The 26334-nt window shown below is 41.2% G+C and overlaps 1 protein-coding gene across 2 annotated transcripts in view; it reads left to right on the top strand.

The window, feature by feature from the left end:
* The window catches only part of adcy6a (adenylate cyclase 6a), a 41319-nt gene that overhangs the window by 671 nt on the left and 14314 nt on the right, over nt 1-26334 (top strand). Inside the window, exons 2-3 of one of the 2 annotated variants that reach the window (XM_035522330.2) lie at nt 2175-2237; nt 4331-5243. In XM_035522330.2, the coding sequence (XP_035378223.1) occupies nt 4332-5243 (912 nt within the window). In that variant the 5' untranslated portion in view covers nt 2175-2237; nt 4331. Of the gene's footprint in view, nt 1-2017; nt 2238-4330; nt 5244-26334 lie in introns of both variants that reach the window. The other variant, XM_035522329.2, reaches the window with a different exon arrangement.

Raw genomic sequence — 26334 nt, 5'->3', positions numbered from 1 at the left:
TGTGCTAAATCTGGCTTAAATAAACAAGAGGACGAGAGAATCGATTTTACATGCACAAATGCAGTTTGGTGGGAAAAACAAACCAAAAAAAACCCCCCAACAACAACAACCCCCAAAAAAACGTGCAGTGGCAAAGTCCCGTCAGTCTACCGTTTTATCAATCCGTCGCTTGTGCGTTAGTGGAATGTGGCAACCCACATGAAGAGGAGGCGATGCGCTGGAATGCTCCAGATATTACGCTTTCAGATGGAAATATGGTTCGTGTTTTAGGAGCGAAGCCGTTCGCGAAGGCCCGCCTGGGCGAAGGACGAGACGTTAGGGGCTGTAGCCCACTTGGCGGTCGGGTGGGACACACTGCAGCCGCACACGGTCACTGCTACGAACTGTAACATGGTAGACACACACACACACACACACACTGTTGATGTACCAGCATCGAAGCGGTCACCGTTGTGAACCGTAATATGGTAGACACACGCACACACTGTTACGTAACGCGATATAACGTCGGTGAGGGTGATGCGATAGATTTCGGCCGGTACGGAGTGGTGCATCGTGCAGGCAAGGCTGTCGATGAAGTGCTAAAATTCTGCAATGCTGTTTTCGCTACAGACATAAACTCACATATTTATACACATGCATATGGCGCTGTCGGGCGCGTCCTGTAGGGCAGGCCTATACATGTGCTTGCATTTGCCAGTCGCCCGTTTGCGTGATGCAACGACACCGTGCCGTTGTGCGCTCGAAATGTCGCGCAGTCGTCCCAGAGGAATACACGCCACGGTGGTCAGTGAGGATGCCGAAGTCAAGTAACATGTCAGCATAGAAGTCTTCAGTGTCTGCTGAGACATTCATGTTAAAACATTAAAGTAAAACTTAGAAGCATGTTCTAATGTTGGCTACTTTTAATTCTGCGCCTCTCTGGAAATTCAGGGTTTGGGTTTTTTGTTGTTGTTGTTGCTACAATACACGGCAGTGCGCTTTCCGACTGCCCTGCCAGCTAGAAATATGGGGGCAATAAACCAACTATTTCATATATCCTTTCATACATGATTCCTGTCACACTATATTCGGCCTGGAATTGAGCAAGACTCGTCAAGATATATTTTTTCTTTGCAAGTAGTTATTAGGCACCCTGTGAGATAAAGGTTTGCCAAAGACTGTTAATGTTTAATAGGTTTCTAAATGAAACATATTGATAGTAGCTTGTGAACTGAGTTGTGGCATATAAAACTCTTATTTCTCACACCAGTGATTTTGGAACACAGATCACTTGTCTTTAATGGTAATACTGTTAAATGCTGAAGATGCGATATTGTCCTTGATACATACACGTGATGTTGTCCTTGATACATAAAATTTCTGCAAAGATTAAATGTCCAGGGCCCATATCCATATATAGTCCAGTGTTTTTGTATGAGGTTTTAAAATACATTTAGGTAGGAATATTTTACATTGCCATACCACAAAATGCCAAGATGTATTTATGTAGTTTCAGTGTTAATGTATGTCTCATTTTGCTGTCATTTCAGTCTGCGTAGTTTAAATATTCTTGCCCCATCTCTCAGCTTTGCTTGGTGGTGTGACCCATCTCTAATCTGTCATCACATTGCAATCGCACTGTTTACAAAGATTTCGCCGTTTGTCCCTTCCTGTCTGGTATGCCCTAGGAAGCAGTTATTGACTGCAGATTACAGATGATGAAATGATTTGAGAAGTGCTCACTACAAATATTTACATTAATGACTGTTTTGGCTGTGAAATAATATTGTGAAATAATCAGTATTGTTTTATTAGTCTAAGGATATCTGCAAGTTTTGATCATCAGCATATGTAAATATTAATAGCATAGTAAAAAAATTCATAGTCATAAATGACTATGAGTACAATAAAGTGGTGCAATAGACAGGTTGGTCAAACCTCACGAAATGACTGTGAGGAGCTATGTTGTTACCAATGAACTGTGTAAACGATGCAGTCTTTCTTTGAGTCTGTTTTCAGTGTTTATTGTTTGCAGACCCAGATATCAGGATGATGCATGTGATCTAAGTGTCAGCCCATTCAACCCGAAACCTTCAGATTTGGCGACCCAGTCAGCAGAAACTGCGAGAGTACTTTTCCAAATTCCTTTCAAAGACTTGGTTTGTCTTAACTACCCATTTCTACTCGCCCAGTGATATAAATGAGTGACCCAGCAAGAGAGGTCAGGGCTGGGGAGCACACCAGAACCTGCACAGGTACCTGCTGCACTTTCACCCTCGTACAGTGTAACATCGTCTTTGCAGCCTTACTGGCTGTTCAGTTATTCATCTCACAGGTGATCATTTAACATCAGATACAATATCAGGGGAAAATGCAGACTAAATGCGTCTGCTTTAGCTTCATCCTGACAGTATTCTTGACACCATGTTGTTAATGCTTGGCATGATTTTGATATTTTGATCAGGCTCACAAAACACTTTTGGCTCTGGTCAAGAGGCTATGGTCAAGGGTGCCTGCCAAATGCTGTAAATGTGGTGCTGTATAATGCTGTCAGATGAAATTATATATACACACACACACACACACACACACACACACACACACACACACACACACACACAGAGTACTGTGCAAAAGTTTTAAGCAGGTGTGAAAAATGCTTGCACTTGCACACAGTTTTTGAAGGAACTCGGCTGGTAGGTTGTTCCAAACATCTTGGAGAACTAACCACAGATCTTCTGTGGATGTAGGAATCCTTCTGTCTCTTCATGTAATCCCAGACAGACTGGATGATGTTGAGATCAGGGCTCTGTGGGGGCCATACCATCACATCCAGGACTTCTTGTTCCTCTTTATGCTGAAGATAGTTCTTAATGACATTGGCTGTATGTTTGGGATCGTTGTCCTGCTGCAGAATTCATTTGGGGCCAGTGATACGCCTCCCTGATGGTATTGCATGATGGATAAGTATCTGCCTGTATTTCTCAGCATTTTGGACACCATTAATCCTGACCAAATTTCTAACTCCATGTGCAGAAATGCAGCCCCAAACTTGCAAGGAACCTCTGCCCTGCTTCACTGTTGCCTGCAGACACTCATTATTGTACCTCTCTCTAGCCCTTCAGCGAACAAACTGCCCTCTCCTTCAGCCAAATATTTCAAATTTTGACTCATCAGTCCAGAGCACCTGCTGCCATTTTTCTGCACCCCAGATCCTATGTTTCGTTCATAGTTCAGTCGCTTGTTTCCATGTCAGAGGTATGGCTTTTTGGCTGCAACTCTTCCATGGAGACCACTTCTGGCCAGACATCTCTGGACAGTAGATGTACCTGGATCCCACTGGTTTCTGCCTGTTCTGAGCTGATGGCACTGCTGGACATCTTCTGATTTTGAAGGAAAATAAGCTTGATGTGTTTTTCATCTGCTGCATTAAGTTTCCTTGGTCAACCACAGCGTCTACCTTCCTCAACGTTGCCCGTTTCTTTGTGCTTCTTCAAAAGGGCTTGAACAGCACATCTTGAAACCCCAGTCTGCTTTCAAATCTTTGTCTGGGAGAGCCCTTGCTGATGCATTGTAACTACCTTGTGTCTTGTTGCTGTGCTCAGTCATGGTGTGTGACCTGTGACATGAAACTGTCTTCTACAACCTCACATTGGTAGCAGAGTTTGGCTGTTCTTCACCCAGTTTTAAGCCTCATACACAGCTGTTTTTGTTTCAGTAAATCACTGTGTTTCAACCTACATATGATTTGATGATCATTAGCACCTGTTTGGTATAATTGGTTGATCATACACCTGACTTTGTGCAAGTGTACCTATAAGAATGGATGTTGGTTTGAAGGCAAAGGGTAATAACACCAAATATTGATTTGGTTTAGATTTCTCTTTTGTTCGCTCACTTTGCGTTTTGTAAATTGATAAAAATGAACAATTATTATTTGTATGTTTGAAAGGATTCTTAGTTTACAGCATTTTTTCATACCTGCCTAAAACTTTTGCACAGTACTGTGTGTGTGTGTGTGTGTGTGTGTGTGTGTATGTATATATATATATATATATATATATATATATATATATATATATATATATATATATATATATATATATATATATATTTTAATTTTTTTTTTTAAAATTTATTTTTTTTTTTTAAATAATGAAGCAAAATGTATAGAAGCACAGAAAGGCAAATAAACAAAAAAACCCAGTAAAAGACTTTGTGTAATAAAGAGATTCAACAGAATTGCCAAAGTTCTTGTTTAAGACAAAGACACCTTGGCTTTCATGTTGCTGTCATGCTTTCACCTTTTCTTTCATTCATCGCCCCTCCCCCCGCTCATCCCGTGCAGAATGTCCTGGTTCAACGGCTTCCTAGTGGCCAGAGTGGACGACCGCAAGACCGCGTGGGGTGAGCGCAATGGCAAGAAGTCCAAGCGCAAGGGCGGCTCCTCGCTGTGCAGCCCGCGCTACATGAGCTGTCTGCGGGACCCCGAGGTCATGGAGCCCCCTCCACAACCGGGGCCGCTGCAGCCCCACTGGGCCGGCGCCGGGAGCGGAGGAGCAGGGGGAGGCGGCAACTTCAGCATGCGTTGCGGCTGGCAGGAGGATCACTACGGCAAGCGGGGCGGTGCCAGCGAGAGCGTGGGCCTCAAATCGGTGGACCTGGGCTTCGAGGATGGCGACGCCAAGGGCCCGAAGGGCCACGGCCCTGGCGGAGGCGACGACGGCGGCCCGGTGACGGCGGCCGAATGCTGGCGGCGCGTGGTGCGCGTTTTCCAGTCCAAGAAGTTCCGGTCGCGCAAGCTGGAGCGCCTCTACCAGCGCTACTTCTTCCGCCTCAACCAGAGCTCGCTCACCGTGCTCATGGGCATGCTGTTGCTCGTGTGCGGCGTCATGCTGGCCTTCCACTGCGTGCACGCGCAGCCCGACGTGGCCTACGCCTCTGTGCTCTCTGTTGCCATGGCGCTCTTCTTGGCCCTCATGGTGGTGTGCAACCGTAACGGCTTCCACCAGGACTACATGTGGATGGTGAGCTACCTGGTCATCAGCGTTCTGCTGGTGGTACAGGGCTTCGGCGTGATGATGGTGGCCCCGCGCAGTGCCTCCGAGGGCATATGGTGGAGTGTCTTCTTCATTTACATCATCTACACGCTGCTGCCGGTGCGCATGCGCGCCGCCGTGCTCAGTGGGGGCGCGCTGTCCTCCATACACCTCCTCACCACGTGGAGGATCAACCAGGAAGATGCCTTCCTCTGGAAGCAGGTGGGATCACTGCTACTGATTCTGCACGGTTTCTCATATAGGAGTTTGTTCCTTATCCGTACGTGTAATGCTAGCGATTATTGCTTGTCCGTTCATCGCAATAGTGCAATACCAAAGATGAAAGCAACAGATGCTTAGCTCGCGGTGTCTTTAACGAGAGCATTATTCCAGCCCTCGTCCCAGTTAAGCATGTAATGACACTCTCTGTCAGTAGGTTTGAATAATGTTTTTAACACTTATCTTTTTTTCCCATAACTATGGCTTTGCCAGTTGTCAAGAAGCCATATATTACATTTAGTGCTCAGTGAGGTACCAGTTCTTACACCTTGGTTCACGAAATATGTGGTTGAGATTATGGAGCATTGAGGTGATAATTCGGCAATGGCAAATTTACAAATACTCTAAAACCAAATTGATTTGGTTATGACTCATGAAATCGTGTGCACATGTGCCGGCAAAGTTAACGTCTCATGTTGTGGTTGAAGCAGCTCGAAAGAGATCAACGTGATGTTAAACACCAGTGGTTGGATATTATACCTGTCTTAGATATGCTGCCATATAGAAATTTTATGACTGACGAGCCATTAACAAACATACAAAACAGTTGATTATCACTTTAAATGCTGTTTTGCTTTCCTCTGCAAAGCCTAATGGTGTGATTGTGTGGTGTTTTTTCTCATTAATTGATATTCCATTGTTGGAGAATTCATTAGCATCCATTTCTGAAACGGATGATGTGTTTTCATTTGATGATGTGTTTTGACAGGTTTATTGAGCCAAACATGTTTTCTACCTTTGTAATCACATAATTATGTAGTATGTAGTAATTTAAAGTATCTTTTCCATTTTATTTTGTTGGGGGTGGGGGTGTATGTCTGTGTGCCTTTTGTATTCATACAGGAGTAATAATGGTGAAATATCAGTATTAACATGATCACGAAGCTAAAGTTTACATTTTGTTGTACTGTTAGTATCTGTCCAACTAACTAGTTAGTTGGAAATACCTAGCTTGCACCTGTGCTGACTAGCTGGTTTATTAGGTCTTTATTATATCTCTGAAGTTAAAGAGTGTAGTCCGTCTGTTGGTGTTCGTAGTTAATCAGCCATCCACTATCACATTCATCACTGGTAAGGTTTAAAAAACAACAACAAACAGAACAGCCGATGACTAGATATTACTATGGTGTTACTATGGTGGTCAGCCATTCTCAACAGAGCATCAACACTAATATGGCCGTGACCTGATTGTAGGTGTTGAGCTGGTACAGGGTAATCAGTCACAGTGGTGCTACTGTACACACTTCATTGTTGCTTCTGGGTCCCACCCAAAACATCCAGAGGTCAGAAAGTAGAGGTCAGAAAGTGATCATCCATGAAGGATCAGATATTGATATAGTCTTGATATCACATAGGGTAGATATAGTTTCAACGGGGTGTTTCAAATAAAGTAATGCTTTTTACATTTACATATATTTATTCTATTTTTCTTCCAACTTTGGTTGTTAAGCCTATTCCTGCCCACCAACTAGCTAGCTAGCTGTCCCCTGTTGTGTGACAGCTACCGACCGTGACGGGTTCCTCCGAGACGCGTGAGGCTAAGTACCACGTCTTCTCCAGCTGCTGCCGCCTTTTTTGAGACACATGGCAGCCGTACACCCTCGGAGGAAACTGCTAACTCCCTTCGTCAGCGAGCGCGAGCACACGGATGTCCTTGCTAGCATCGCAGTGATTGGGAGGGGGCAGAGTAATGACATCCCTTCCACCCAGAGAGTAATGCTAGTTTTGCTCCTTTGCACCTCCTGTCATGGATGCCTGTGGAATTATTGGGGCTTAAACCAGCGATCCCTGGGTAAATCCCACATTTGTGTTATGCCACTCTGGAATCCGTAAAGTGGTATGTCTAATAGAGTAACTGGTGAGTGCATATACGGTCTTCAACAGTCAAAGGTTTACATTTATATGCAAATTGTATTATATTTATTGCGTTATATTTATAAAGTGTCATCACTGGATTTACTTTCAGTTGGCGTTGCTTCAGTGTTTGCATAGCATCGTGCATGAACCAAATGGGTGTTTTGGGGTGAATATTGTCCCAAGAGCTGCTAGCTGTTTTGGAGTGTTAAGCTCGATTCAGCACAGTTTCCCTAAGTAAGGAGCATCTTATGGAAACGCTGCCTACTCAAGAGCGTCTTTATTTAATTCGTTAGTAGTCGATAGTGTGGTGGAGAAATTAAAGCTAATGTACATATAAAGATGAGGGCCTTTTGAATTTATCTCCTTTTTTAATTTTATATAATGTAAACCTGTTAAATACAGTAATATAGTAGTAAACCTTTTATTGGAAAGAGAGAGCAATTATTAATTAAAAAGAAAAAAAAACTAAATAAAAAAACCAATCATTATGTTAGGATGTTAAAATAAAGGGATCATGATCTCATAACTGATTAATGGCATAAGTGCAGCTTCAGACCTGAGCACTAAACATGATCCTTCAGCTAAGCACATCGGTCTGGATGGGCTCCGCTCTCCATTAGCGTGCATCTTTGTCTGGTGGTGGTGGTATGAGCTCAGAAACCCTCCAGCCAAGTTTAGGCCATGCTGCCTGTGTTTGCGAAGCACTGTGCTGGGGTGGGAGGCTGAAGGTCGAAGGACAAGGCGGCACGGACGTCCAGCATTAGCACAAGTGGCCTGTCCCCGATCTGGAGCGGCCTGTCCGCGCACTCGCGCGGCCTGTCCCCTAAATTTAGCAAAAAACGTTTACAAACTGCAAGTTTTGTTTCCTGTTAAACCCATTCAGATTTGTTGCCCCACTGATATCATTAGAGTATGTAACTGCAATTCATGGAACAAGACATTTTTCAAAGTTTTCAGTTTGCTGCAATTGAAATTCAAAATTGTTCAGAGTGACACCTAGAGTGGAATCAAAACTAAGAGAAGCTCACTGCATGAGAAGGTTTTATTTCAGGTGTAGACGTTCAGAAAAAACAAGTGGGAGTGACTCCTTACCTCGGTGGAACATTAGTTTTTTAGTGAATTATAATATATTTAAGGTGCTTGGGGATTTATTCGCAATGCAAAATATTTTATTAAATAAACTCGTCGACAAATATTTTTCCCTCCTTTTTATTGACAACAGGTGGCATGTACAAAAATGTGATCTTGAGTTTCCAGAAGTGACCTCAGAGGACGCTTTAACAACTAAAGTTCTTTTTTAGGCACGTGTGTCCTTTTGTGTGTGTGTGTGTGTGTGTGTGTGTGTGTGTGTGTGTGTGTGTGTGTGTGTGTGTGTGTGTGTGTGTGTGTGTGCTTGTGTATGTGCATTTGTTTGTCTGTGTGGATACATGGTTGTCTGTGTGTGTGTGGGTGTGTCTGCGTGTGTGTGAAGGTTTTGATGTGCTCTGGCCTCATTGAGGATTAATTTGGATTCTCACCCTTTTTAAGACATTCAGAGATATCCGACTATTTATTGCTTTTGTATTGTTATTCAGTAAAGTGGGAACTTTAAATGACTCATTTTTTACTTGGTGTAATCATCTCTATTTTTGTCATATTTCAGTGTTTTATGTGGCCTAAAGGGTCAGAGATGCATGAGGGGGCGGAGACAGAGTTAATGGCCTCATGGATCTTTAATGGTGTGAAACGAGGCCCTGTGTAGAATTCTCAGAAGGCTTTTGAGTATATTGCCCTATTCATCCTTCCTTATGGACACAGCGTCCTGCTATTTCCCCATTCTTCAGTAACTGATTAAGCTAGTACTGTTTTCTGTAATGGTGTGTGACTGTGCATGCAGGCATGTATGCGTGTGTGTGTTCGTGTGTGTGTGTGTGTGTGTGTGTGTGTGTGTGTGTGTGTGTGTGTGTGCGTGCAAATCTATGTTTTCTTGTTTTCTGTTAGTTTAACAAAGCAGATTGTGAGAAACCAAAACTGACCAGGCCATCACTGCTGTGAGCTATTGCTTCTGTATCCCAGAGATATTTTTAGAATATTCTTAAGTCTTATTATTTACACACGTGTACACACTCTTAAGCGTCATGTCCCTCTTGCCTCGTAGCGGTCTGAGTGATGTCTTCCCCAGCTTCCTCCCTCGCTGTTCTGTATTTACCCTTTTCTCTCCTTCTGTTTCTTTGAAAAGCATTAAATGCATTTTCAGATGTGCATGAAGACTCAGACTACCATTATTCTGCCACTAGCAGCGTCCGTTGGCCCCACGGCTGGGAAATGTGGTCCCTGGCCTCCTGTAGTTGTTCTGCAGTGGGAATCCAACCATGTTTCATCCCTGTCATTTACCCCTTTGTGCCTTAGTAGCGCTGTGTGCGCATGTGCTCCAGAGCATTGTGAGAGCCTGAGTAAATATGTTTTCACGGTTCAGTAATGATGTTTTTCCTAGAAACATCTCTTCGGTGCAAGCCTTAAACTTGTGGTAAGAGTGGGTGTGTGTTGACAGATCGGTTGTGTGTGTGTGTGTGTGTGTGTGTGTGTGTGTGTGTGTGTTGACAGATTTGTAACACATTTTTAATAAACTTTAAAGGGAATTGACTTTAAGGGCAATGTTTTTGTTTTTTATGTGCAGTTGCCTTGTTTTAAGTCAAACTAATTAAACATCATTGCTATGTTGACAGAAAAGCTATATAACAGTTTTACAAATGACCGTTAGGGTTAAATCGGTTAACAAACACAGTTGGTTTTGTTTTTAGTATAGACAGTTTCATTTCTCAGTAATACTAACCAAATAGATGTTCTTATTCTTGGTCTTAGTAAAGAGCCTGCACCTTTTGGGTGGGACGTAATGCACTAGGAGTTCTCTAAGGTACTGTGGGGCCTTTCAGTGCTTTGTAGGTCATTAGAAGCATGTAATAAACAATACAGAATTTTACTGGGATCCAATGTAAAGTAGCTAAGATGGGAGTGATGTGAACAAATTTTCTAGTTCTAGTAAGAACTCTGCCTGCTGCATTTTGAACTAACTGGAGCTTATTTAGGCATTTAATAGTACGGCCAGATTCTAAGGCATTACAGTAGTCCAATCTGGAAGTGGTAAATGCATGGACTAGCTTTTCTGTGTCATGTACGGAGAGCATGTTCCTAATCTTGAAATGTTCCTGAGGTGGAGAAAGGTGGTCCTAGAAATATTGTTTACATGAGCTTCAAACAAGACACTGGAATCCATAATAACGCCAAGATCTTTAACTGTTAGAGAAGATCTGATTGGGAGACCATTGCGGTTCATGGAGTAATTAGAGAGTGAGGACCTCGCTGTCTGTGGACCTAATAGAAGCACTTCTGTTTTGTCAGGATTAAGTGATTAAGTGACAGAAAGTTTCTCGATGTACTTCACGATGTACTTCTCTGATGTACTTTATGTATTTCGCAATAATAAATAATACAAAGCTGATATTTGTCCTCTGGTATGGCTGTGACATATAGCTGAGTGTCATCAGCGTAGCAGTGGAAACTAGCAGTGTTTACTTATAATGTCACCTAGAGGTAGCCTCTCTCTCTCTCTCTCTCTCTCTCTCTCTCTCTCTCTCTTTCTCTGTCTCTCTCTCTCTCTCTCTCTCTCTCTCTCTCTCTCTCTCTCTCTCTCTCTATATATATATATATATATATATATATATATATATATATATATATATATATATATATATATAAAAACAGAGGCCTAGAACAGATCCTTCCGGGACACCATAGCTAACCTTCTTGTATGATGAGAAGTCTCCATTTATGTTAACCAACTGGTAGCAACCGGATAGATAAGATATAAACCAGAAAAGGGCCATTCCCCTAATCCCAACAACATTTTCTAGTAAAATGTGATCTATAATCTCAAATGCTGCATTCAGCTCAAACAGTATAAGCAAAGAAACATAACCCTGATGAGAAGCCAACAACAGGTCATTAACTACTTTAATCAGTGCTGTCTCTGTACTATGATTAGGCCTAAACCCTGACTGAAGGACTCCATGTATTTGGTTATGATTCAGATATGATCTTAACTGCTGAGCTACAGCTTTTTCTAGGATCTTGGAAATAAATGGAAGGTTTGCGATCAACCTGTAGTTTGACAGCTCACATGGGTCAAGGTTAGATTTTTTATAAGTGATCTCATTACTGCTAATTTGAATGATTTATGTATATAGCCAATGTTCAAGGAGGAGTTTATTACATTTAGTAAAGGTTCAGTTACTTCAGGTAGGATTTCCTTAAGAAATTGTGTGAGCAGCAAATCTAGTAAGCAAGTGAAGGATTTTGAGCACAAGATCAGAGATGTAAGTTCAGGCTCTTAGACAGGTGTAAAGGATTCTAGAGTCTTTTATGACTTGGTTGTTCTGATCTCTAAGTAGCTGACCAATGCCACCTTAAAACTCTAATGTGATTGATTTTCTCATTAAAGAAATTCATGAACTCATTACTACTATGTGAAGTTGTAATCTGAGCATTGGTGTCAGTTTTATTCCTATGAGATGTGCAACTGTACTAACACGAAATTTTTGTTACTTTCTATTAGGGTCAAGAGATAAGCTGTTCGAGCAGTAAAAATTGCTTTTCTATACTTGAGAAGGCTCTCCTTCCATGCAGGCTGGAAGACTTTACATTGTGTTTTTTGAGTGTTTTATTTTAAATTTATTTTAAATGAATGTGTTCATTATACCAAGGTACTAATTTTTTGTTCCTAATGTTTTTTTTTATTATTCTTAAGTGGCGCAACATTGAGTGTGCAGCAGTTCAAATAAAATTAGGGAATGGTCTGAGATGGCATCCGACTGGGGTAGTATGTCTATGTCTACACCGTATGTCAGTACTAAGACAAGTGTATGTCCACCAGAGTGTGTGGGTGCTCTTATACATTTGGTGAAACCAATTGATTGCAATACAGCAAAAGGCCGACCTCTGAGGGTCTTGGGCACTATCAAAGTGAATATTGAAATTACCAACAATAATGGCTCTTTCTACTAGAGTGACAAGATTAGATGAGAAATCTGCAAATTCCTTAATAAGTGCTGCGTAGGGTCCTGTTGGCCTGTAGATGCTGATTAGTGGCTGAGTGGGCTTCTTTTCGCTGGCTGCATCGTTAATGCTGGTAAAAATAATTTCAAAAGACTCGAAATCATAACCAGCTTTGTGGTTTTTGATTGTCTCATTGGTGTTGGGTTTATCTTTCACCTTTGATTCCATACATCATGCTGCCTTCTGATCAAACCAATACAAACTCCACTTCCCAGAATGCCTAAAGATATCACAAGGAGGACCTCCAACCCTGCGACACCAATGCCAAGACTCACAGGAGACCTAAGTCACCTGAATGCTAATTATTACGCCCGTTCTGTGTTTTCTATCATGTACATGTACCTATCTTTTTCCGTTTCCTCTTCGTGAAGTATTGTCTTAACTAAGAAATCTAAGTTTCTCTGTTTATTGTAGTATTTGTATTTTGGATTTATGCCTATTTGGAGTCACCCTACACTTTTGTATTGTCTTTCTCTGCCTTCTCGGTTCTGGACTCTGCCTGTTACCGTTTACGAACTAGTAATTCTCTCTTGGCTATGGTGTTTTTTCTGCTCTGGTTTTGACCCTTGCATATTTCTCTTTATATTCCAGGATTGCCCTAAACCCAGTCAAGTTTGCCTGCCATATTTTATCCGGGAGCATCTGTTCATTTAAGTTTCAGAAGAGTTTTACACTTCCTGCCGGAGCTATTTTGTACTCCTGAAATGTTTCCTTACACCATTTCTGTCCTCCCTGTTACTTCTCTTTGATATACCATTGCCACTTTCATGTGGTGGGAAGTATTTTATATTTGCCGAAAAAAGAAAATATTTGTTTAAGAAATACTTTGGTATAAAGGTGAAGCCTGTACAGTTATTTGCAAGGGATGGCTTTAACGATACAATTTCAAGCCTGTCGAGGAGGAAACTAATGATGCATTCATTCATCCATCCATCTTCTAAACTGCTTAATCCAATTCAGGGTCACAGGGAGGACGGAGCACGAGGCGGGAACCAACTAATGAACAGTCCTCCGGAAGTTCTTTATTCTGTTATTAAATCAGTGTCTCATGGCCTTTTGGATGACTTGGCCCACTGCTGATAGAGACCTCTTGGTATCTACCGATACCGTTCACTAAGCCAATTTGGAGTTTGGTTGTCTGTGTGAGTGGTAACAAATTTCAGAGGACTTCTAACAGATCTGAACACGGACATCCATTTTCACTCCTGTATTAAATTGATCTGTTTGTCATAACACCATTAACCACCACCTGCAATGGGGTTTCAACAGCATATTGTCCATTTCCAATATTGTCAATTACTTCTGAGGGTTCCATGATCTCAGAATTGCTGGTTCTAAGCATCAAATTGCAATTAGCATGTGGAAAATATAAATGCTAAATATAGTTCAAGTTAAGCATGGTACTAGTACTGCCAAGGTCATGGGTTCAGTACCCAGGGAGCACATGTTGTGATGCATCAGAGCATCTGCCAATTGTTGTTTCATAAGTATTCCTGTGTGTATATGCTCTTATGAGTCCAAAGACGCCATTCGTATTGTCATCAATTGCCAAACGGGTCAGGATATGACTAGAGCCCAGGAGTGCATGATATGTACTGTCTATGATAATATCAGAATTGTTGTTTTAAGGATGTGTGAGGTGATATAACTGAGTAGTCAGAAACATGCCTTGAGAGTCCATGCATTCAGACATTCAGTAGGTTAGATTGAGAGTGAGAGTGCACACCGTGCAACAAGTTAAGATAGCATAGCTGCCTAAAAATGGATGACTGAAATGCATACCGAGTGAACAGACAGTGCCAGGAGATAAAATACAGACACCACCAACCTCGCAATCTGTGCTGTGTTCATTGCTAGACGTGGCTCATCCTCCCTTGCATGGAAGTGGTTTAGCTTAGGAAACATGGATGTTGCTCAAAGGACTGCAATCTGCAACTATGTCAGAAATCAGATGAAGTTTAAAACAGCTGGGGCCAGAATATGAAGAATACGAAAAGGTTTGGGAGTGAGGTGTCCATGACTGGTGTAACACACACAAAAACACACTCAGAAAACTCAAATATTAAATATGTTGTTTCCATTAACTTCATTACAAAGCAGTGTTTAATATCCTATTGACACGAGCGAGCTAGTACAATATAATATTTTACAAGCACATTTTTAAGGATGCAAAATACCGTCTACTTACCGCTACAGCCAAAATCCCAGAAAAAAATCGCGATATCATCTTTTGTTAATATCGCACACCCCTGGCTAGAAACAGACTGGTCCTGAGACAGACGTAGGGAAATCTGGATGCGTTTCCTCTGACGGTCAGATAAAGGGCTGGGAGTAGCCTGTGGATGAGCCATCTGGACCTGCTAATGCAGGCGTTAGCTGGATGTTAACGTCCACGTTGGAGGTCTGCTGTGTGTGATGGGGTCTCCGTTTGACCATACTTCTCATTCTCACCAAGAATTGTGTACATTTTTAGCTTTTTCATATCGACCATAAAATATTGCCCGAAACTAAGAGTTTTTCTGCGTGTTTAACTGCAGCAGGATTTCTTATGATAAAACGTCATTATGTACTGCAGACTGAAACGATAAACTGTGGTTGCTCAATGCACCAATGCACCAGTCATAGTGTGAAGTAAGATTTAGAATCAGCTATATATAAAATCTACGTCAAGAAGTGTATATAAAATACACACAATTGCTCTAGAACACCTTTGTACGGTGGCTGAGAAGTGCCACTGTGATGCAAGTTACCCATCACGCTGCAAATAACCAAAGCATAATTCAACAAAAATAAAATTTAGAAACACAATGCAAATTCAGAAAATGCTTTATTCAAAATGACAACACATTTTGGGACCGTGGTGCAACTTCTTAAACGTCATAAAACACGTACACATACAGAAACACTGCAGATCCAATCACAACAAAATGGAAGCAGCTGGCTGCTTTGGGGGCATCAGTAAAAACACAAGCAAGCTTATCTGTCTACAGCGAGCCCATCCCCAAAACCTGTTAACATTATACGCAAAACGCAGAGTACGTAGCTCAATTAGAAAGATATAAAACACCTTTTTCAGTGTCTGAAATAGTTGGTAAACCTGGCGGGTTTGAACATTTGTTTTATATTTTTCATGCTTTCCTCAAAACATGTATTCGTACAGAGTTGTCTCAAGAAAAGTACAAGGAAACTTGACACAGTGATGATAATTCACAATCTCGAGCTTGTCACAACACTGATTTCAGCTTGTGCCTCGATGCTTTGTGACTAAATGCACCTCGCTGTGCTGATTGGCTGCTGTCCAGTGAAACTCGCTTCCACTTTTCAATGCTCTCATCACTTCGTCTGCAACACACTCACTCCCATAATACACCGTGGGCAACTGCAGCCTAGAAATGAATCGGAGGGGAACAAAAATGTGTTTTCCTTGCAGCAGTGTAAATGTGCTGTAAAACTGCAGACGCATGTACATGCGAATTTAATGTACACGTTATCACCATGTCTTTAAATGGCGCCCATTGGACAATGCTATAACACATAACCTGTTGCCTTATTATCCACCGCTGACTTGATTTCTCTCAGTCTGTTCTTGCCCCATTTGTTCTGTACTTCTGTTCCCAGCATTTGTTTCTATTCTGTAGGTTCGTTTAAAGTGATGGCCTAAAAATTATATTTCCCTTTATTGATACTACATGTACCCAGAAGAAAAAAGAAACCCATAAAAACACCAAATTTGATAAAATATCATTTATACCAGCCATCACCATGTGCTCTACACTAACCCATAGAATGAGTCTGATATTGAGGGAAATGGGTAATATGCACCTTCCTAAAGTTATGGCAGGCCCACCTCTGAGCAAATCAGTCTCTTCAGTTATTTCTTCAGTATTTCTGTGGAAAGCCACAGAATATACAGGAAACCACACTACTTCTTCATGTAAAGTTCATTAAACGCTTCAGGTTGTTCAGAAATGCCGTACTGCGCACATCTCAAATCCAAGGCTTCTGATTGAATTCAGTTTGGGTGGCGAAGGTTAACTCTTCATGGTGCTATGGACAGATTGTTGGTTTGGCTCTGGATTTGATCTGTTGGGCTTACTTTGCTCTCCTGGTGGTAACCTAGGCTGTGACAGTGTGTAAACAGTAGGTAGTCTAGCTTTCTTTGTACACAGTGAATGAATACGTGATTAACCTGTGAGATGTTTGTTTTGTTTTGTTTTTTTCCTGAAACTGTTAAATCTCAATGCATTTGCATTAATTAAAGAAATTGAGAGATGATGAAAGTGACATGGATAGGGAGAGAAGGAACGAAATGATAACAAAAGTGGTTTGAAGTTGCCCAAATTCGATCGCTGTCAGTATTTGGAACCCCCTTCTGATTCTTTCACTTTCTCTATGCATGTCCCTTGGCCTTGTCCTATATTGCTGTCTCCTGTTAACCTCTGAGTCAGTGTCTTCTATCTTTACAACTGGAATCAATTAACGCAGAGAAGACACAAGAACACACACACACACACACACACACACACAATAGAATTCCCTGTTTCCAATAGTTGACGCCCGCCCTCAAGGCTCCGATCTCTCAGCTCGGTTAGAAATATTTGTCTTTGTTACAGAATGTTACAACCATTGTCCTCTGTGTGAGAGAGCGAGTTTGCGTGTGTGTCTATGGGTGTGTGAGCACACATACTTTCTCACAACAGGAACATGTAAGTAAGACCCAAGCTCTATAACAAAGTGTGGTATGATTATGACTATGATTCTGTATTTAAATGATTTTCCAAACTATGTAGGATCTTATTAGTCAACCCACCGATCCTGTTTTCGAAACAGACAGTGAAAAGTGACAGGTTGGTCTAGTCCTGATTTTTCCATGTGGTGTCAGTTTTTTGTGCTTATTGACCACAGAGAAAGGTTTGGTTGGTGATGGTAAAGGTCATAGTTCATAGGTCACAGACATGCTCCTAAAAATACTTATACTGCATCTTACAGTGGGAGCTTCTCATGTCAGGGAGTTTCTTAATTTCTTGGTGGCATTCACCTTGCACATAGATTAATGGTAGGAAACATTTGATGACACTGTGGTAAATGGTAGGCTTACAGATGAGGCTTTTAGCTGTTGGATAGGACAGCATACCAACGTCTGACCCAAGCCATGCTGACAGACTATCCAAAGTTACTGGGCCTCATACAAGAATATTTTATCTTGATTTTCTCATACTCTTTACTAAAGTCGGCCATAAGAGAGTGCCACGTCATTTATAAACGTTTGCCAAATTCACCAAATGGTCCTAAATGACCCTCACAACCTGCTGTTTGTACAATTGCACCTGTTTAAAGGGATTGTGAATTAAAAAATTTGACACCTCAAAAGTGATTTATAAGGTTAAGTGTCCTGCAGATTGTCAGAGTAAAAAGTCTGTTGGATAGTTGCAACATCTTCAGCTGGTGCATGAAGTTTATTTCTGTATTCAAACTAAATTTCTTCAAACTAATGAAAGAGAGACAGTACATTGGTCCATAGGTTTGATGTGTGACGGTTCTGGACCACTTGCAGATTTTGTTTGTAGCTAATGGAAAAAAATACATTTACTGAATGCGGCAAGTTCATTTAAATCGCTCGTACGAGAAATTCAGTTAAATTAAGGTCGTAAATCTGTTTGGCTTCTTAACCCTTCATATCTGTGTCCATTAAGATGGATAATTACCTTCCCATTGGTGCTGTGCTGCAAAGTGTCAGGTATTTACGTGGTCGTGTGCGCGGGCATTTGATGCTGCGCCATTGTTAATGTTCAAACTGAAGACTGTTGCGTTGCATGCACATGACAATTTAAGGTAACATGCGCAGTGTTTGCCCACCAACATAAGAGACATGTATTACCATTTGAAACAGGCTAAATGGACAAAATTTTCCCATTGTTTTATTTTAATATACCAAAATATTGTCCATTATATGGATATTATTATAGTACTGCAGTTCATGCAACCATATGCCCTAATGTTTAAATTCTTTCATCCTTGGTGAAAGATCGAAGCAACAGTGAGATAGAAGAATCTGGGAAATGTAGTTTCTGGTGCGGTAAATGTGATCTTCACAGTTCTGCTGCTTCGCCCACACTGATGAATAATTACTAGCTCCGTCCCAGCTGTAGCCGCGCACTAACAAGGCCAACCATATGTCACCTCAAGACTCACTACTCTGAAATGGCAAGAATTTTAGCAACTTATTCACCTGTTGCTATTTCCGGTGTTTTATGTTTGTGTTTATGAGCGTTGCGTCTGCTATATTCCTGCTATATTCCACCATTTTGTGTCTGAGTGCTGAGTTTGCTTATACATATGTAATGGATGTCCCCTTCAAGTTATTAGCTGTAAGCATGAAAAGAATGAAACCCTCAATGCAGCATTGAGCTACCCCACAATTAGCAGGTACCGGCTTCAGTCTAAAGAATGTGGCAGCTCATATTTTTTCATCCTCCCATTCTCTTTCTCTCCCTCTTGCTGTCTGCGTCCGTCTCCCCCTCAGAAGCTTATCAGCTGGCCACCAGGCTAGGAGGTCAGTGACGCTGCGGGTTTCTGCTGTCCAAGGGAACAGAAATAGCACTTTTGCTTTGTGGCTCTTAAAGGATAAGAGAGTTCTTCGAAGGATGGTTTATGTGCTTTCCCTTTTGTGGCGTTTCATTGCAAATGAGATGTTTTTAAACCACAACATGCGATTGTCTGTTTTGTTTTGTTTTTTTGGCATGCTTCTTCAAAGGGATCTATCAATTACTGGAGCCGTCGCGGCTAAACAGGCACTGTTGGGAGTGCTGTTCTTGCGCCTGTTCTCCCCTTTCATTTTTCTTTCTTTCTGTTAAGAATAAGAATGGCCTGCTCTGTGCTTTTGTTGGCGCACGTTTTAGTGGGGGTGGAAGGCTGAGTGCGTGTGTGGGGGGGAATATTGTGAATGGACCACGCTTGTGGTAAACAGTGAGCACAGTCTCTTGTAAAGAATTCAAGATGGCATCCAGAGCCCCACTGTTAGCTCTGTTGTACTGCAGAAAAAGACACAAACAGACTGCTCTCTGCCATGGGGTATGGCTTTCATATGCATACCACTGACCAGTAAATAATGAAATTATATCATCTAAACCGCATTTTTTTTGGGACCCCCCACTAGTAATTTTTGTGTTCATGTCCGTAAATCTGCAGAAGAAGCAGAAGTTCTAATGGTGGCAGTGATTATATGTTGCATGGTAAGAAGAGCATACATTCATGGGCAGCTGTCCAGTGGCTCTTAGCGTGCATGGTGTTTATATTTCTTCTCCGCTACGTGCTGTTTCACAGTCAGTCATTGTGGCCATTTGTGATAGCTTAGCTACTTCCCCCTAGAAAGTTGCTCCGTTGTATAATACTGCCTGTGTGTCTGTATCGCTGCACTGTTTACTTTCTGTATTTCGGTGCAAAACTAATTTTTTTGTGTTTTGTAATATACAGATGTCATCGTATTTGTCGTATCCCACCCTGCAGTCTCAAGGGCTTAGAGAACTTAAGCCAGATAATCATTTTTACATCATAATTTTAGATTATAGCTCAGCACAGTCAGCAGTGATGGAAGCAACATGGCAGCATTTACCCATATTTAGCCAAGGGACATGTCAGCTAATCTGTCAACATCACACTATTGGTTGTCTTTGCAAACATTATCTAAACGAATGTTGGTGCCAGTAGTCCTGTTCTCGGAGGCTGAAATGGATTTGGCATCGTAGGAATCACAATGGATTTTCTGCAGCAGATGGTAAAAAACAGTATTCCAGGGAAATTTGGAACAGGTGGTAACCACGTGCCCATGTTGAATTATTGCCTTTGTTCACTACCCACTAATTTGTTTCGCAGAACACATGAAAGTTGTTGCTCCTGTGTGGGAACCCGCTTATATGTACGATCCGAATCCATATTTACCAGTGAAATGCTGTTTCACTGCCAGCTGATGAGCTACAAAGCAATGAAACGCTTGTTTTTAGACGCGACCCTGCTGCTGGGTGCACAGCCAGTCATTTCAGAGGATTGAGAGAGGCTGACCAAGATGAGCTTTTGCTGGCGTGACCCAGCGGTGATGGTGAAAGCAGCTTTTATTTCAAAATAAGAGCATGAGATACTTTGTGTAAAATCCCCTACCACTAATTGTAAGTAGTTCTGTGTGCTGTTCATTTGAATTAGACACTGCTTTTATTTAAATGTTAATACCAAATGACTGAGCCTCCTATAGGTTCTTACCATGTTTCAAGGGTTATGGAAATGTAAAGGACTACAGAAGTAAAGTAACATGTTTACTTGGTTAAGTATGTGAGGACAGAGGAAATTAGATAAAATTATAAGATAAATGCTGTGGAAAGAAGCAGTGTAAGCCTTTGATGTAAGCCTTTGATGTAGTGGCAACTATGATACATGATAACAATTATAATATTAAAATCTAACTCCCTTTTTGCTTCAAAGGGAGTAATAGGTTTGAATCTGAATGCTTCTTTAGAAACGTCTTTGAAATATGGTAACAAAATGACAAGGGAATTTTGACTGAACCTACACTTGGTCAAGCTCTTCTGGTTAAAAACACTGTTCATAAGAAAATATGTAGCTATGCAGAAATGACTTTGTTTCTTTAACTCTTGGACGCCGTCGCTTTGGAGATTCCTTTGTCCCTATTGGGAATTTGTGGTCAGGCTGGAACGTACACAACCGTCCCAGCACCGTGATAATATTCCACAAAGTGGGAAACGCTGCACTGCCCCTCCTCAGGTTCAGCTTGCACAGTTTCCGTGGCACAGACCTGCCGTCAGCCTGCCCGAGTAGGTGCTGAGTGGACTTGGAGGCAACATGTGGAACTTGAGAGAGAGCCGCTAAGTGAACGTTTCGGGCGAAGTTGCCGGGCCCCTCGCGGATCTTGAATTTCTCACAGGAGTCTCATGATGAAGAGGACATAAACTGGCATTACTGACAAATTTCTTTCTATCCTTTAACTGTTTTCTTATCATTGTGTCTCAGCTGCTACATCTATTCAAATTCAAAAATGTACTGTTTTAGTGCAGCAGTAGTATCAAAATCTAGACATCAAGCCCAGTTAGGTCATCATTAAACACTGCTTCATAAAGCTTTTTCTTGTTCCATCTAAGTTCTTCCTTCAGCAGATGTTCTGTATTGGTTGCATATACAGACTCTTTGAATTACACTTGTCGTCTGGCCTAAAAGATTGCTCCCTTTGTAAAAGAAGGTTAAAGGCATTGATAGCTCAGTTTTCAGTTACTAGAGGTTTCCAAAAAGATTCTGTCCTATGGTGGCGTCATAGAGATGGCCAAAGCCAGACATAGTCCTGAATGGTCTTAATGGGTTTAAGTGATAAATAGATCAGACACAGGTGTATCAACACAGTGAATATGCAGAAGACAAAAAAGTGAAGTGACCACTCAGGAAGTGAAATAAGACATGCTTTTGAGTAAACAGTGAAAAATCCATCAGTGGATATGCAAAATGCACACGCAGATAGGAACACACTTTACACGCCTCCGCACGTTACAAGCTCTTGATTTACACGCTCGTGATTTTTCGGTTTCATGTACAGGGGGATCTAAAATGGTGAATGATCTAATCACTGTTTCTGAATTCCCAACAGAAAAACAATCAAGTTCAAGTTTGGTTTATTTGTCAATCAAATACTTTTTAAAATCAGTTTCACCTCAAGAGAATGGACAGAAAATCCTTTCTTAACATAGGGACTGTTTTTTTTCCATATTCAGATTAGGTCTAAATCTAGTGCGAATTACTCCATCAATGACAAATCTCTTTAGAAACTTTGGCACAGTTCAGGACTAAGGCTAATGTCTGTCTAGAGGACTGCTGAGCGTATTTATATGTCTTATTTTTTAATGGATCCTGTTCATTACTCATTGACTTTAACAGGAACTCTGTGGCCAAGGCTGAAGTGTTCTGTAAACATTGGCATTTGAGGAAGGAGACCTTCACCATGTCTCTGTGTGTCACTTTGTAGTCACTGGGCCAAAGGACATAAGCATGTTGGGGAAAGATTGCGTATGATGATTTGTGACTAAAAGACATATAAAGCCAGAAAGAAATGCAGTGGGATGGGATCACAGAGGGAGCAGTTAATGAATGGCTCATACTGGTTCCCAGTGCAGTTTTTCTTGGATGTAACTGGGTTTCATCTTTTTGTGCCGTTCTTTCCAAAATAATTACTCGGAATAATTTGATAATAATGCGCGCAAGATCCAAGACACACGGACAGTCTTCACTATTACATTATTACAACAGTATTCCATGCAGGCGTACAGAATTAGCATAAATATGTTTAGCAATGGGGCATGCCAAGTACATTTACTCATTTGTACATTTGGCATGTTTTTTTTTGTTGTTGTTGTTTTTTTTGTGGTTGTGAGAATGCTAAAATAGAGATTTTAATGTAGGTTTTGTTGCCCACACTACAACAAGTCTTGAATAGGGACCTAAATTTAAAATTGATTAAAACGGCGCAGCATGCGTAGAGCACATTTCATTTAAAGCAGGTGGGAATGTTACATGTTCTATGAGGTATAATGCTCACATAAATGGCTCGATGTCAAGCATCTTCTGCTGGAAAACACACCAGCTCCCTTGTCAAGGTTAAAGACTGTGACATTCATTTGGATTTCACCAGAGCACACTGCACTGCACTGAACATGCTATCACTTTTTTTGACATATCATGTAGGAAATAAATGACTGTGTGAATGCAGAAATCTGACCTATACTTGGGCATAAGGTCATGGCAAATCCTTAGGCAGTGGTGGATAAACCAATCACAAACTGCAACGCTAAAGGCCTTTTTGAACTGACTCTCAAATAATTGTTCTCTTCTAAATCTCAGAAAGGGCTTTGTTATTCTGTGATTTTGTTTTTGACCATTGGAATTAAAGAGCTGATATAATTCCCAGGGAATTCAAAGAAGACTGAAATATGTGGATTCGAATGAGAACCATAGCAGGCTATCGAACTTATCCTCCTTGAGTTTTTGACAGATTTCCTGAGGATATAAGTTTCAGTGTGACTACAATTCATGCAGGTGCGAGCTTCGTCACCACATCATTTCCAGTGTGGTTGTAACTCATGCATTGTCTGCAAGAGACAGTTACCCGTTGGTGTAACTAGCATTCAGTATAACCCTGTGTAACTCAGACCCCTTTTGCAGAGAGCATTACATGGAGAATTTGAGTTTTTACTTCTGGTTGTCCACAGACTGACCACATTGACACAGCCTGCATCATGTTATGAGTGGGTGTCTGTCAAGACTTTGGAAGTCTGCTTGAAAATGAGTTTATTTCTCACCATAAAGGTGAGTTGTAGCTGATTCACTCCTTGACTGAAATCTGAACTAGTTAAGAATCTAAAATCTAAAATCTGATCTGAAAATACAGATCTGATTGTTGTCGGTTAAAAAAAAAACCAACGACCTTCAATCTAAGAATGCACTTGTGCACATGTGCATGAGATTCCAAACCTTAAACCACTGTGTAGCTACTGACTATAGCAATAACCTTTTGGCAATGTCATTGTACAAAAACATAGTCTTCTAAGAAGGTAGCGTTTTCTCAGAGAAATGGATTAGTTGATGATAGTTAAATTTATCCCACTACATGCTCTGTAATGCATGCACCTGCATGAAAAACCCTTTAACCACTCTTTAAGGATACCTTGAAAAAAACATAATGAGCTGTCAAGTGTGGGTTGACAGCAGAGTGGTTGTTAAACCCAGTTGAGGCAAAGGTCCTTGTATATGGAGAAATTCAAGCAATCTGTGTAAAAAACTAAAGTAGCGCATAGCTATAAAAGGTCCCTTTTTAACAGTTCTGCCACATACTTAAAATTTACGTCACATATTTGTGGGAAGAAAATGGAAGTCAGCTGTGCTAAAATGCACAAATCAAGAACTGAAGCAGTAATGCTTTGTATGTGCCAAATATGGGAGGGCATTTGATTTATTAAATTATGATTTTCTCCCAAAAGGTTAATGAGGACAAAAAGTGTTATTATGTCTTTGCACATACATGGATATTGCCTTTCTGGTCCATATATGATTCCTCAGCTAGCCCTGATCTAGATAATATGGTCACTGTGCAACCGTTGTTTACATATCCGTCTGTCATATCCAGATGTAACTTGCGAGATGCGAGGCTGCAGCGTAACCGAACATGTATCAGATAGCGTGTCCCCTAAAAAATCTGGAGAATTAATGGTGCATTAATGGTGCGTTATTGGTCTATGGGCGAGATTATGAATAATTAGATAATGAAATATGTTCACATTATAACAGGTGTCCAGTGGCCAGCTGCCAATCGTTTGCTTCTGCCAAACAGTTTTTTTGTCTAAGGTTGTGATCTGTAAGCTGTCTGTTGTGAATGTAATTGCCTGACAGTAAAATAAGTGTAAAGTAAAATAGTTTACTAAAATAAGTAAACCACTCCATATATGTTCTGGTCAAAAGTAGTAAAAGTCATGCACCGATGAGAAAGGTGTCGTGTAGCTGACTTTGTGTACAGTGTAAACCTATTTCCATCACCCTCTAGAGAGGAGCAAGCAATTATTGTCTGCCTGTGATGGGTACACATGCATGTATGCACGCATGCATACACGCGCGCGCACAAATAGACCAATCATATTGTGTTATCAATACATTTGCACATAAAAGCAGCAAGCACCAGACAAATTGTCATTAGTCCATGTATTTGCACACGCACACACACACACACATACACACACACACACACACACACACACACACACACACACACACACACACACACACACACACACACACACATACACACACACACATACACACACACACACACACACACACACACAAGCCCATGCATGTCCAGTGTTGTCTTTCATGTCAAAGGAGGAAAACGAAACACAAATGCACGCACGCACACACGCACACACAATGTCTGTTCTCTCTATAAACACACACGCACACACCAGCTTTCACTTTCTGTCGGGCTCTGTCTTGCTTGAACAGAGACTCTAATGTAAACAGAGCTCAGAGCCATCTGTCTAATGTCAGTGTGACCAGCAGGACCTACTCCTGTCTACCTCTGCCTTTCGGCTACACACACACACACACACACACACACACACACACACACACACACACACACACACACACACACACACACACACACACACACACACACAGAGCTTTACTCCTGTCTAATCCCAACACTGTCACTCAGTGTCTCTTTAGTGTTATATTTCATCAGATACACTCCACAGCATAAAATACTTTCTGTCTTCGACATCTAGAACAGTACAGTGCATTCTCCTCATCCTCCCGGTCTCTTATTTGATAAGCTCATTCGCTCAGCTCACTCTAAGATAAACTGTGAAACAAGAAAAGCTGGTGACTAGAGTCATGTTTGCAGTGTTTGCATATTTCTTTCCACACAGAACTGTCGCCCTCGCGTTCGTAGGAGCCGCTGGAATAGTATGCAGAATGGAAGTTTTCATTTTACATGAGCGTGGTGACAGTATATGGTGACATGTTGATCTGGCATATTGTCATCTGGAGGCTGTGCGTTCAGAGGCACTGGCTCTGAATATCAGATCTTAATACTGACTACTGTTCTTAATACTTAATACTGGCCCTCAATATTAGATCTTAATGTAGTGTGGCCATGGCCTCCAGCCATAGTTCTATTTCTAAAATACACCCACATAGGGTTTCATTGTAAATTTGCCTTTCACAGCATTTGGGAAAGTCAAAACAGTGCACATGACAGGAAATAAAAGTAGCAGTGCTTCTTTATAGAAGCAGGCCATTTCAAAATTAATTCAGTGTATTCATATGGCACTTCTTACAATTGGCATTAAACCTAAAACTTGTTTTAATCCCCCAGAACGTACATATTATTGTTTTTTATTCTGTTAAGAATGAGAAATATTAGACAAATAGCATGGACCATATAAACTAACATAATTCGTTAGCATAATTTGAACCATAATATCAACAGTACATAAATTATGTAATCTGAACCTGGAGCCATGAATGACAATACATATATATA

This window comes from Electrophorus electricus, chromosome 24 (assembly GCF_041902795.1).
Source record: "Electrophorus electricus isolate QZ-2024a chromosome 24, ASM4190279v1, whole genome shotgun sequence".
NCBI classification, from domain to species: Eukaryota; Metazoa; Chordata; class Actinopteri; order Gymnotiformes; family Gymnotidae; genus Electrophorus; species Electrophorus electricus.
Note: the sequence above shows the minus strand (reverse complement) of the source record. Positions and strands in the feature narration are given on the sequence as shown.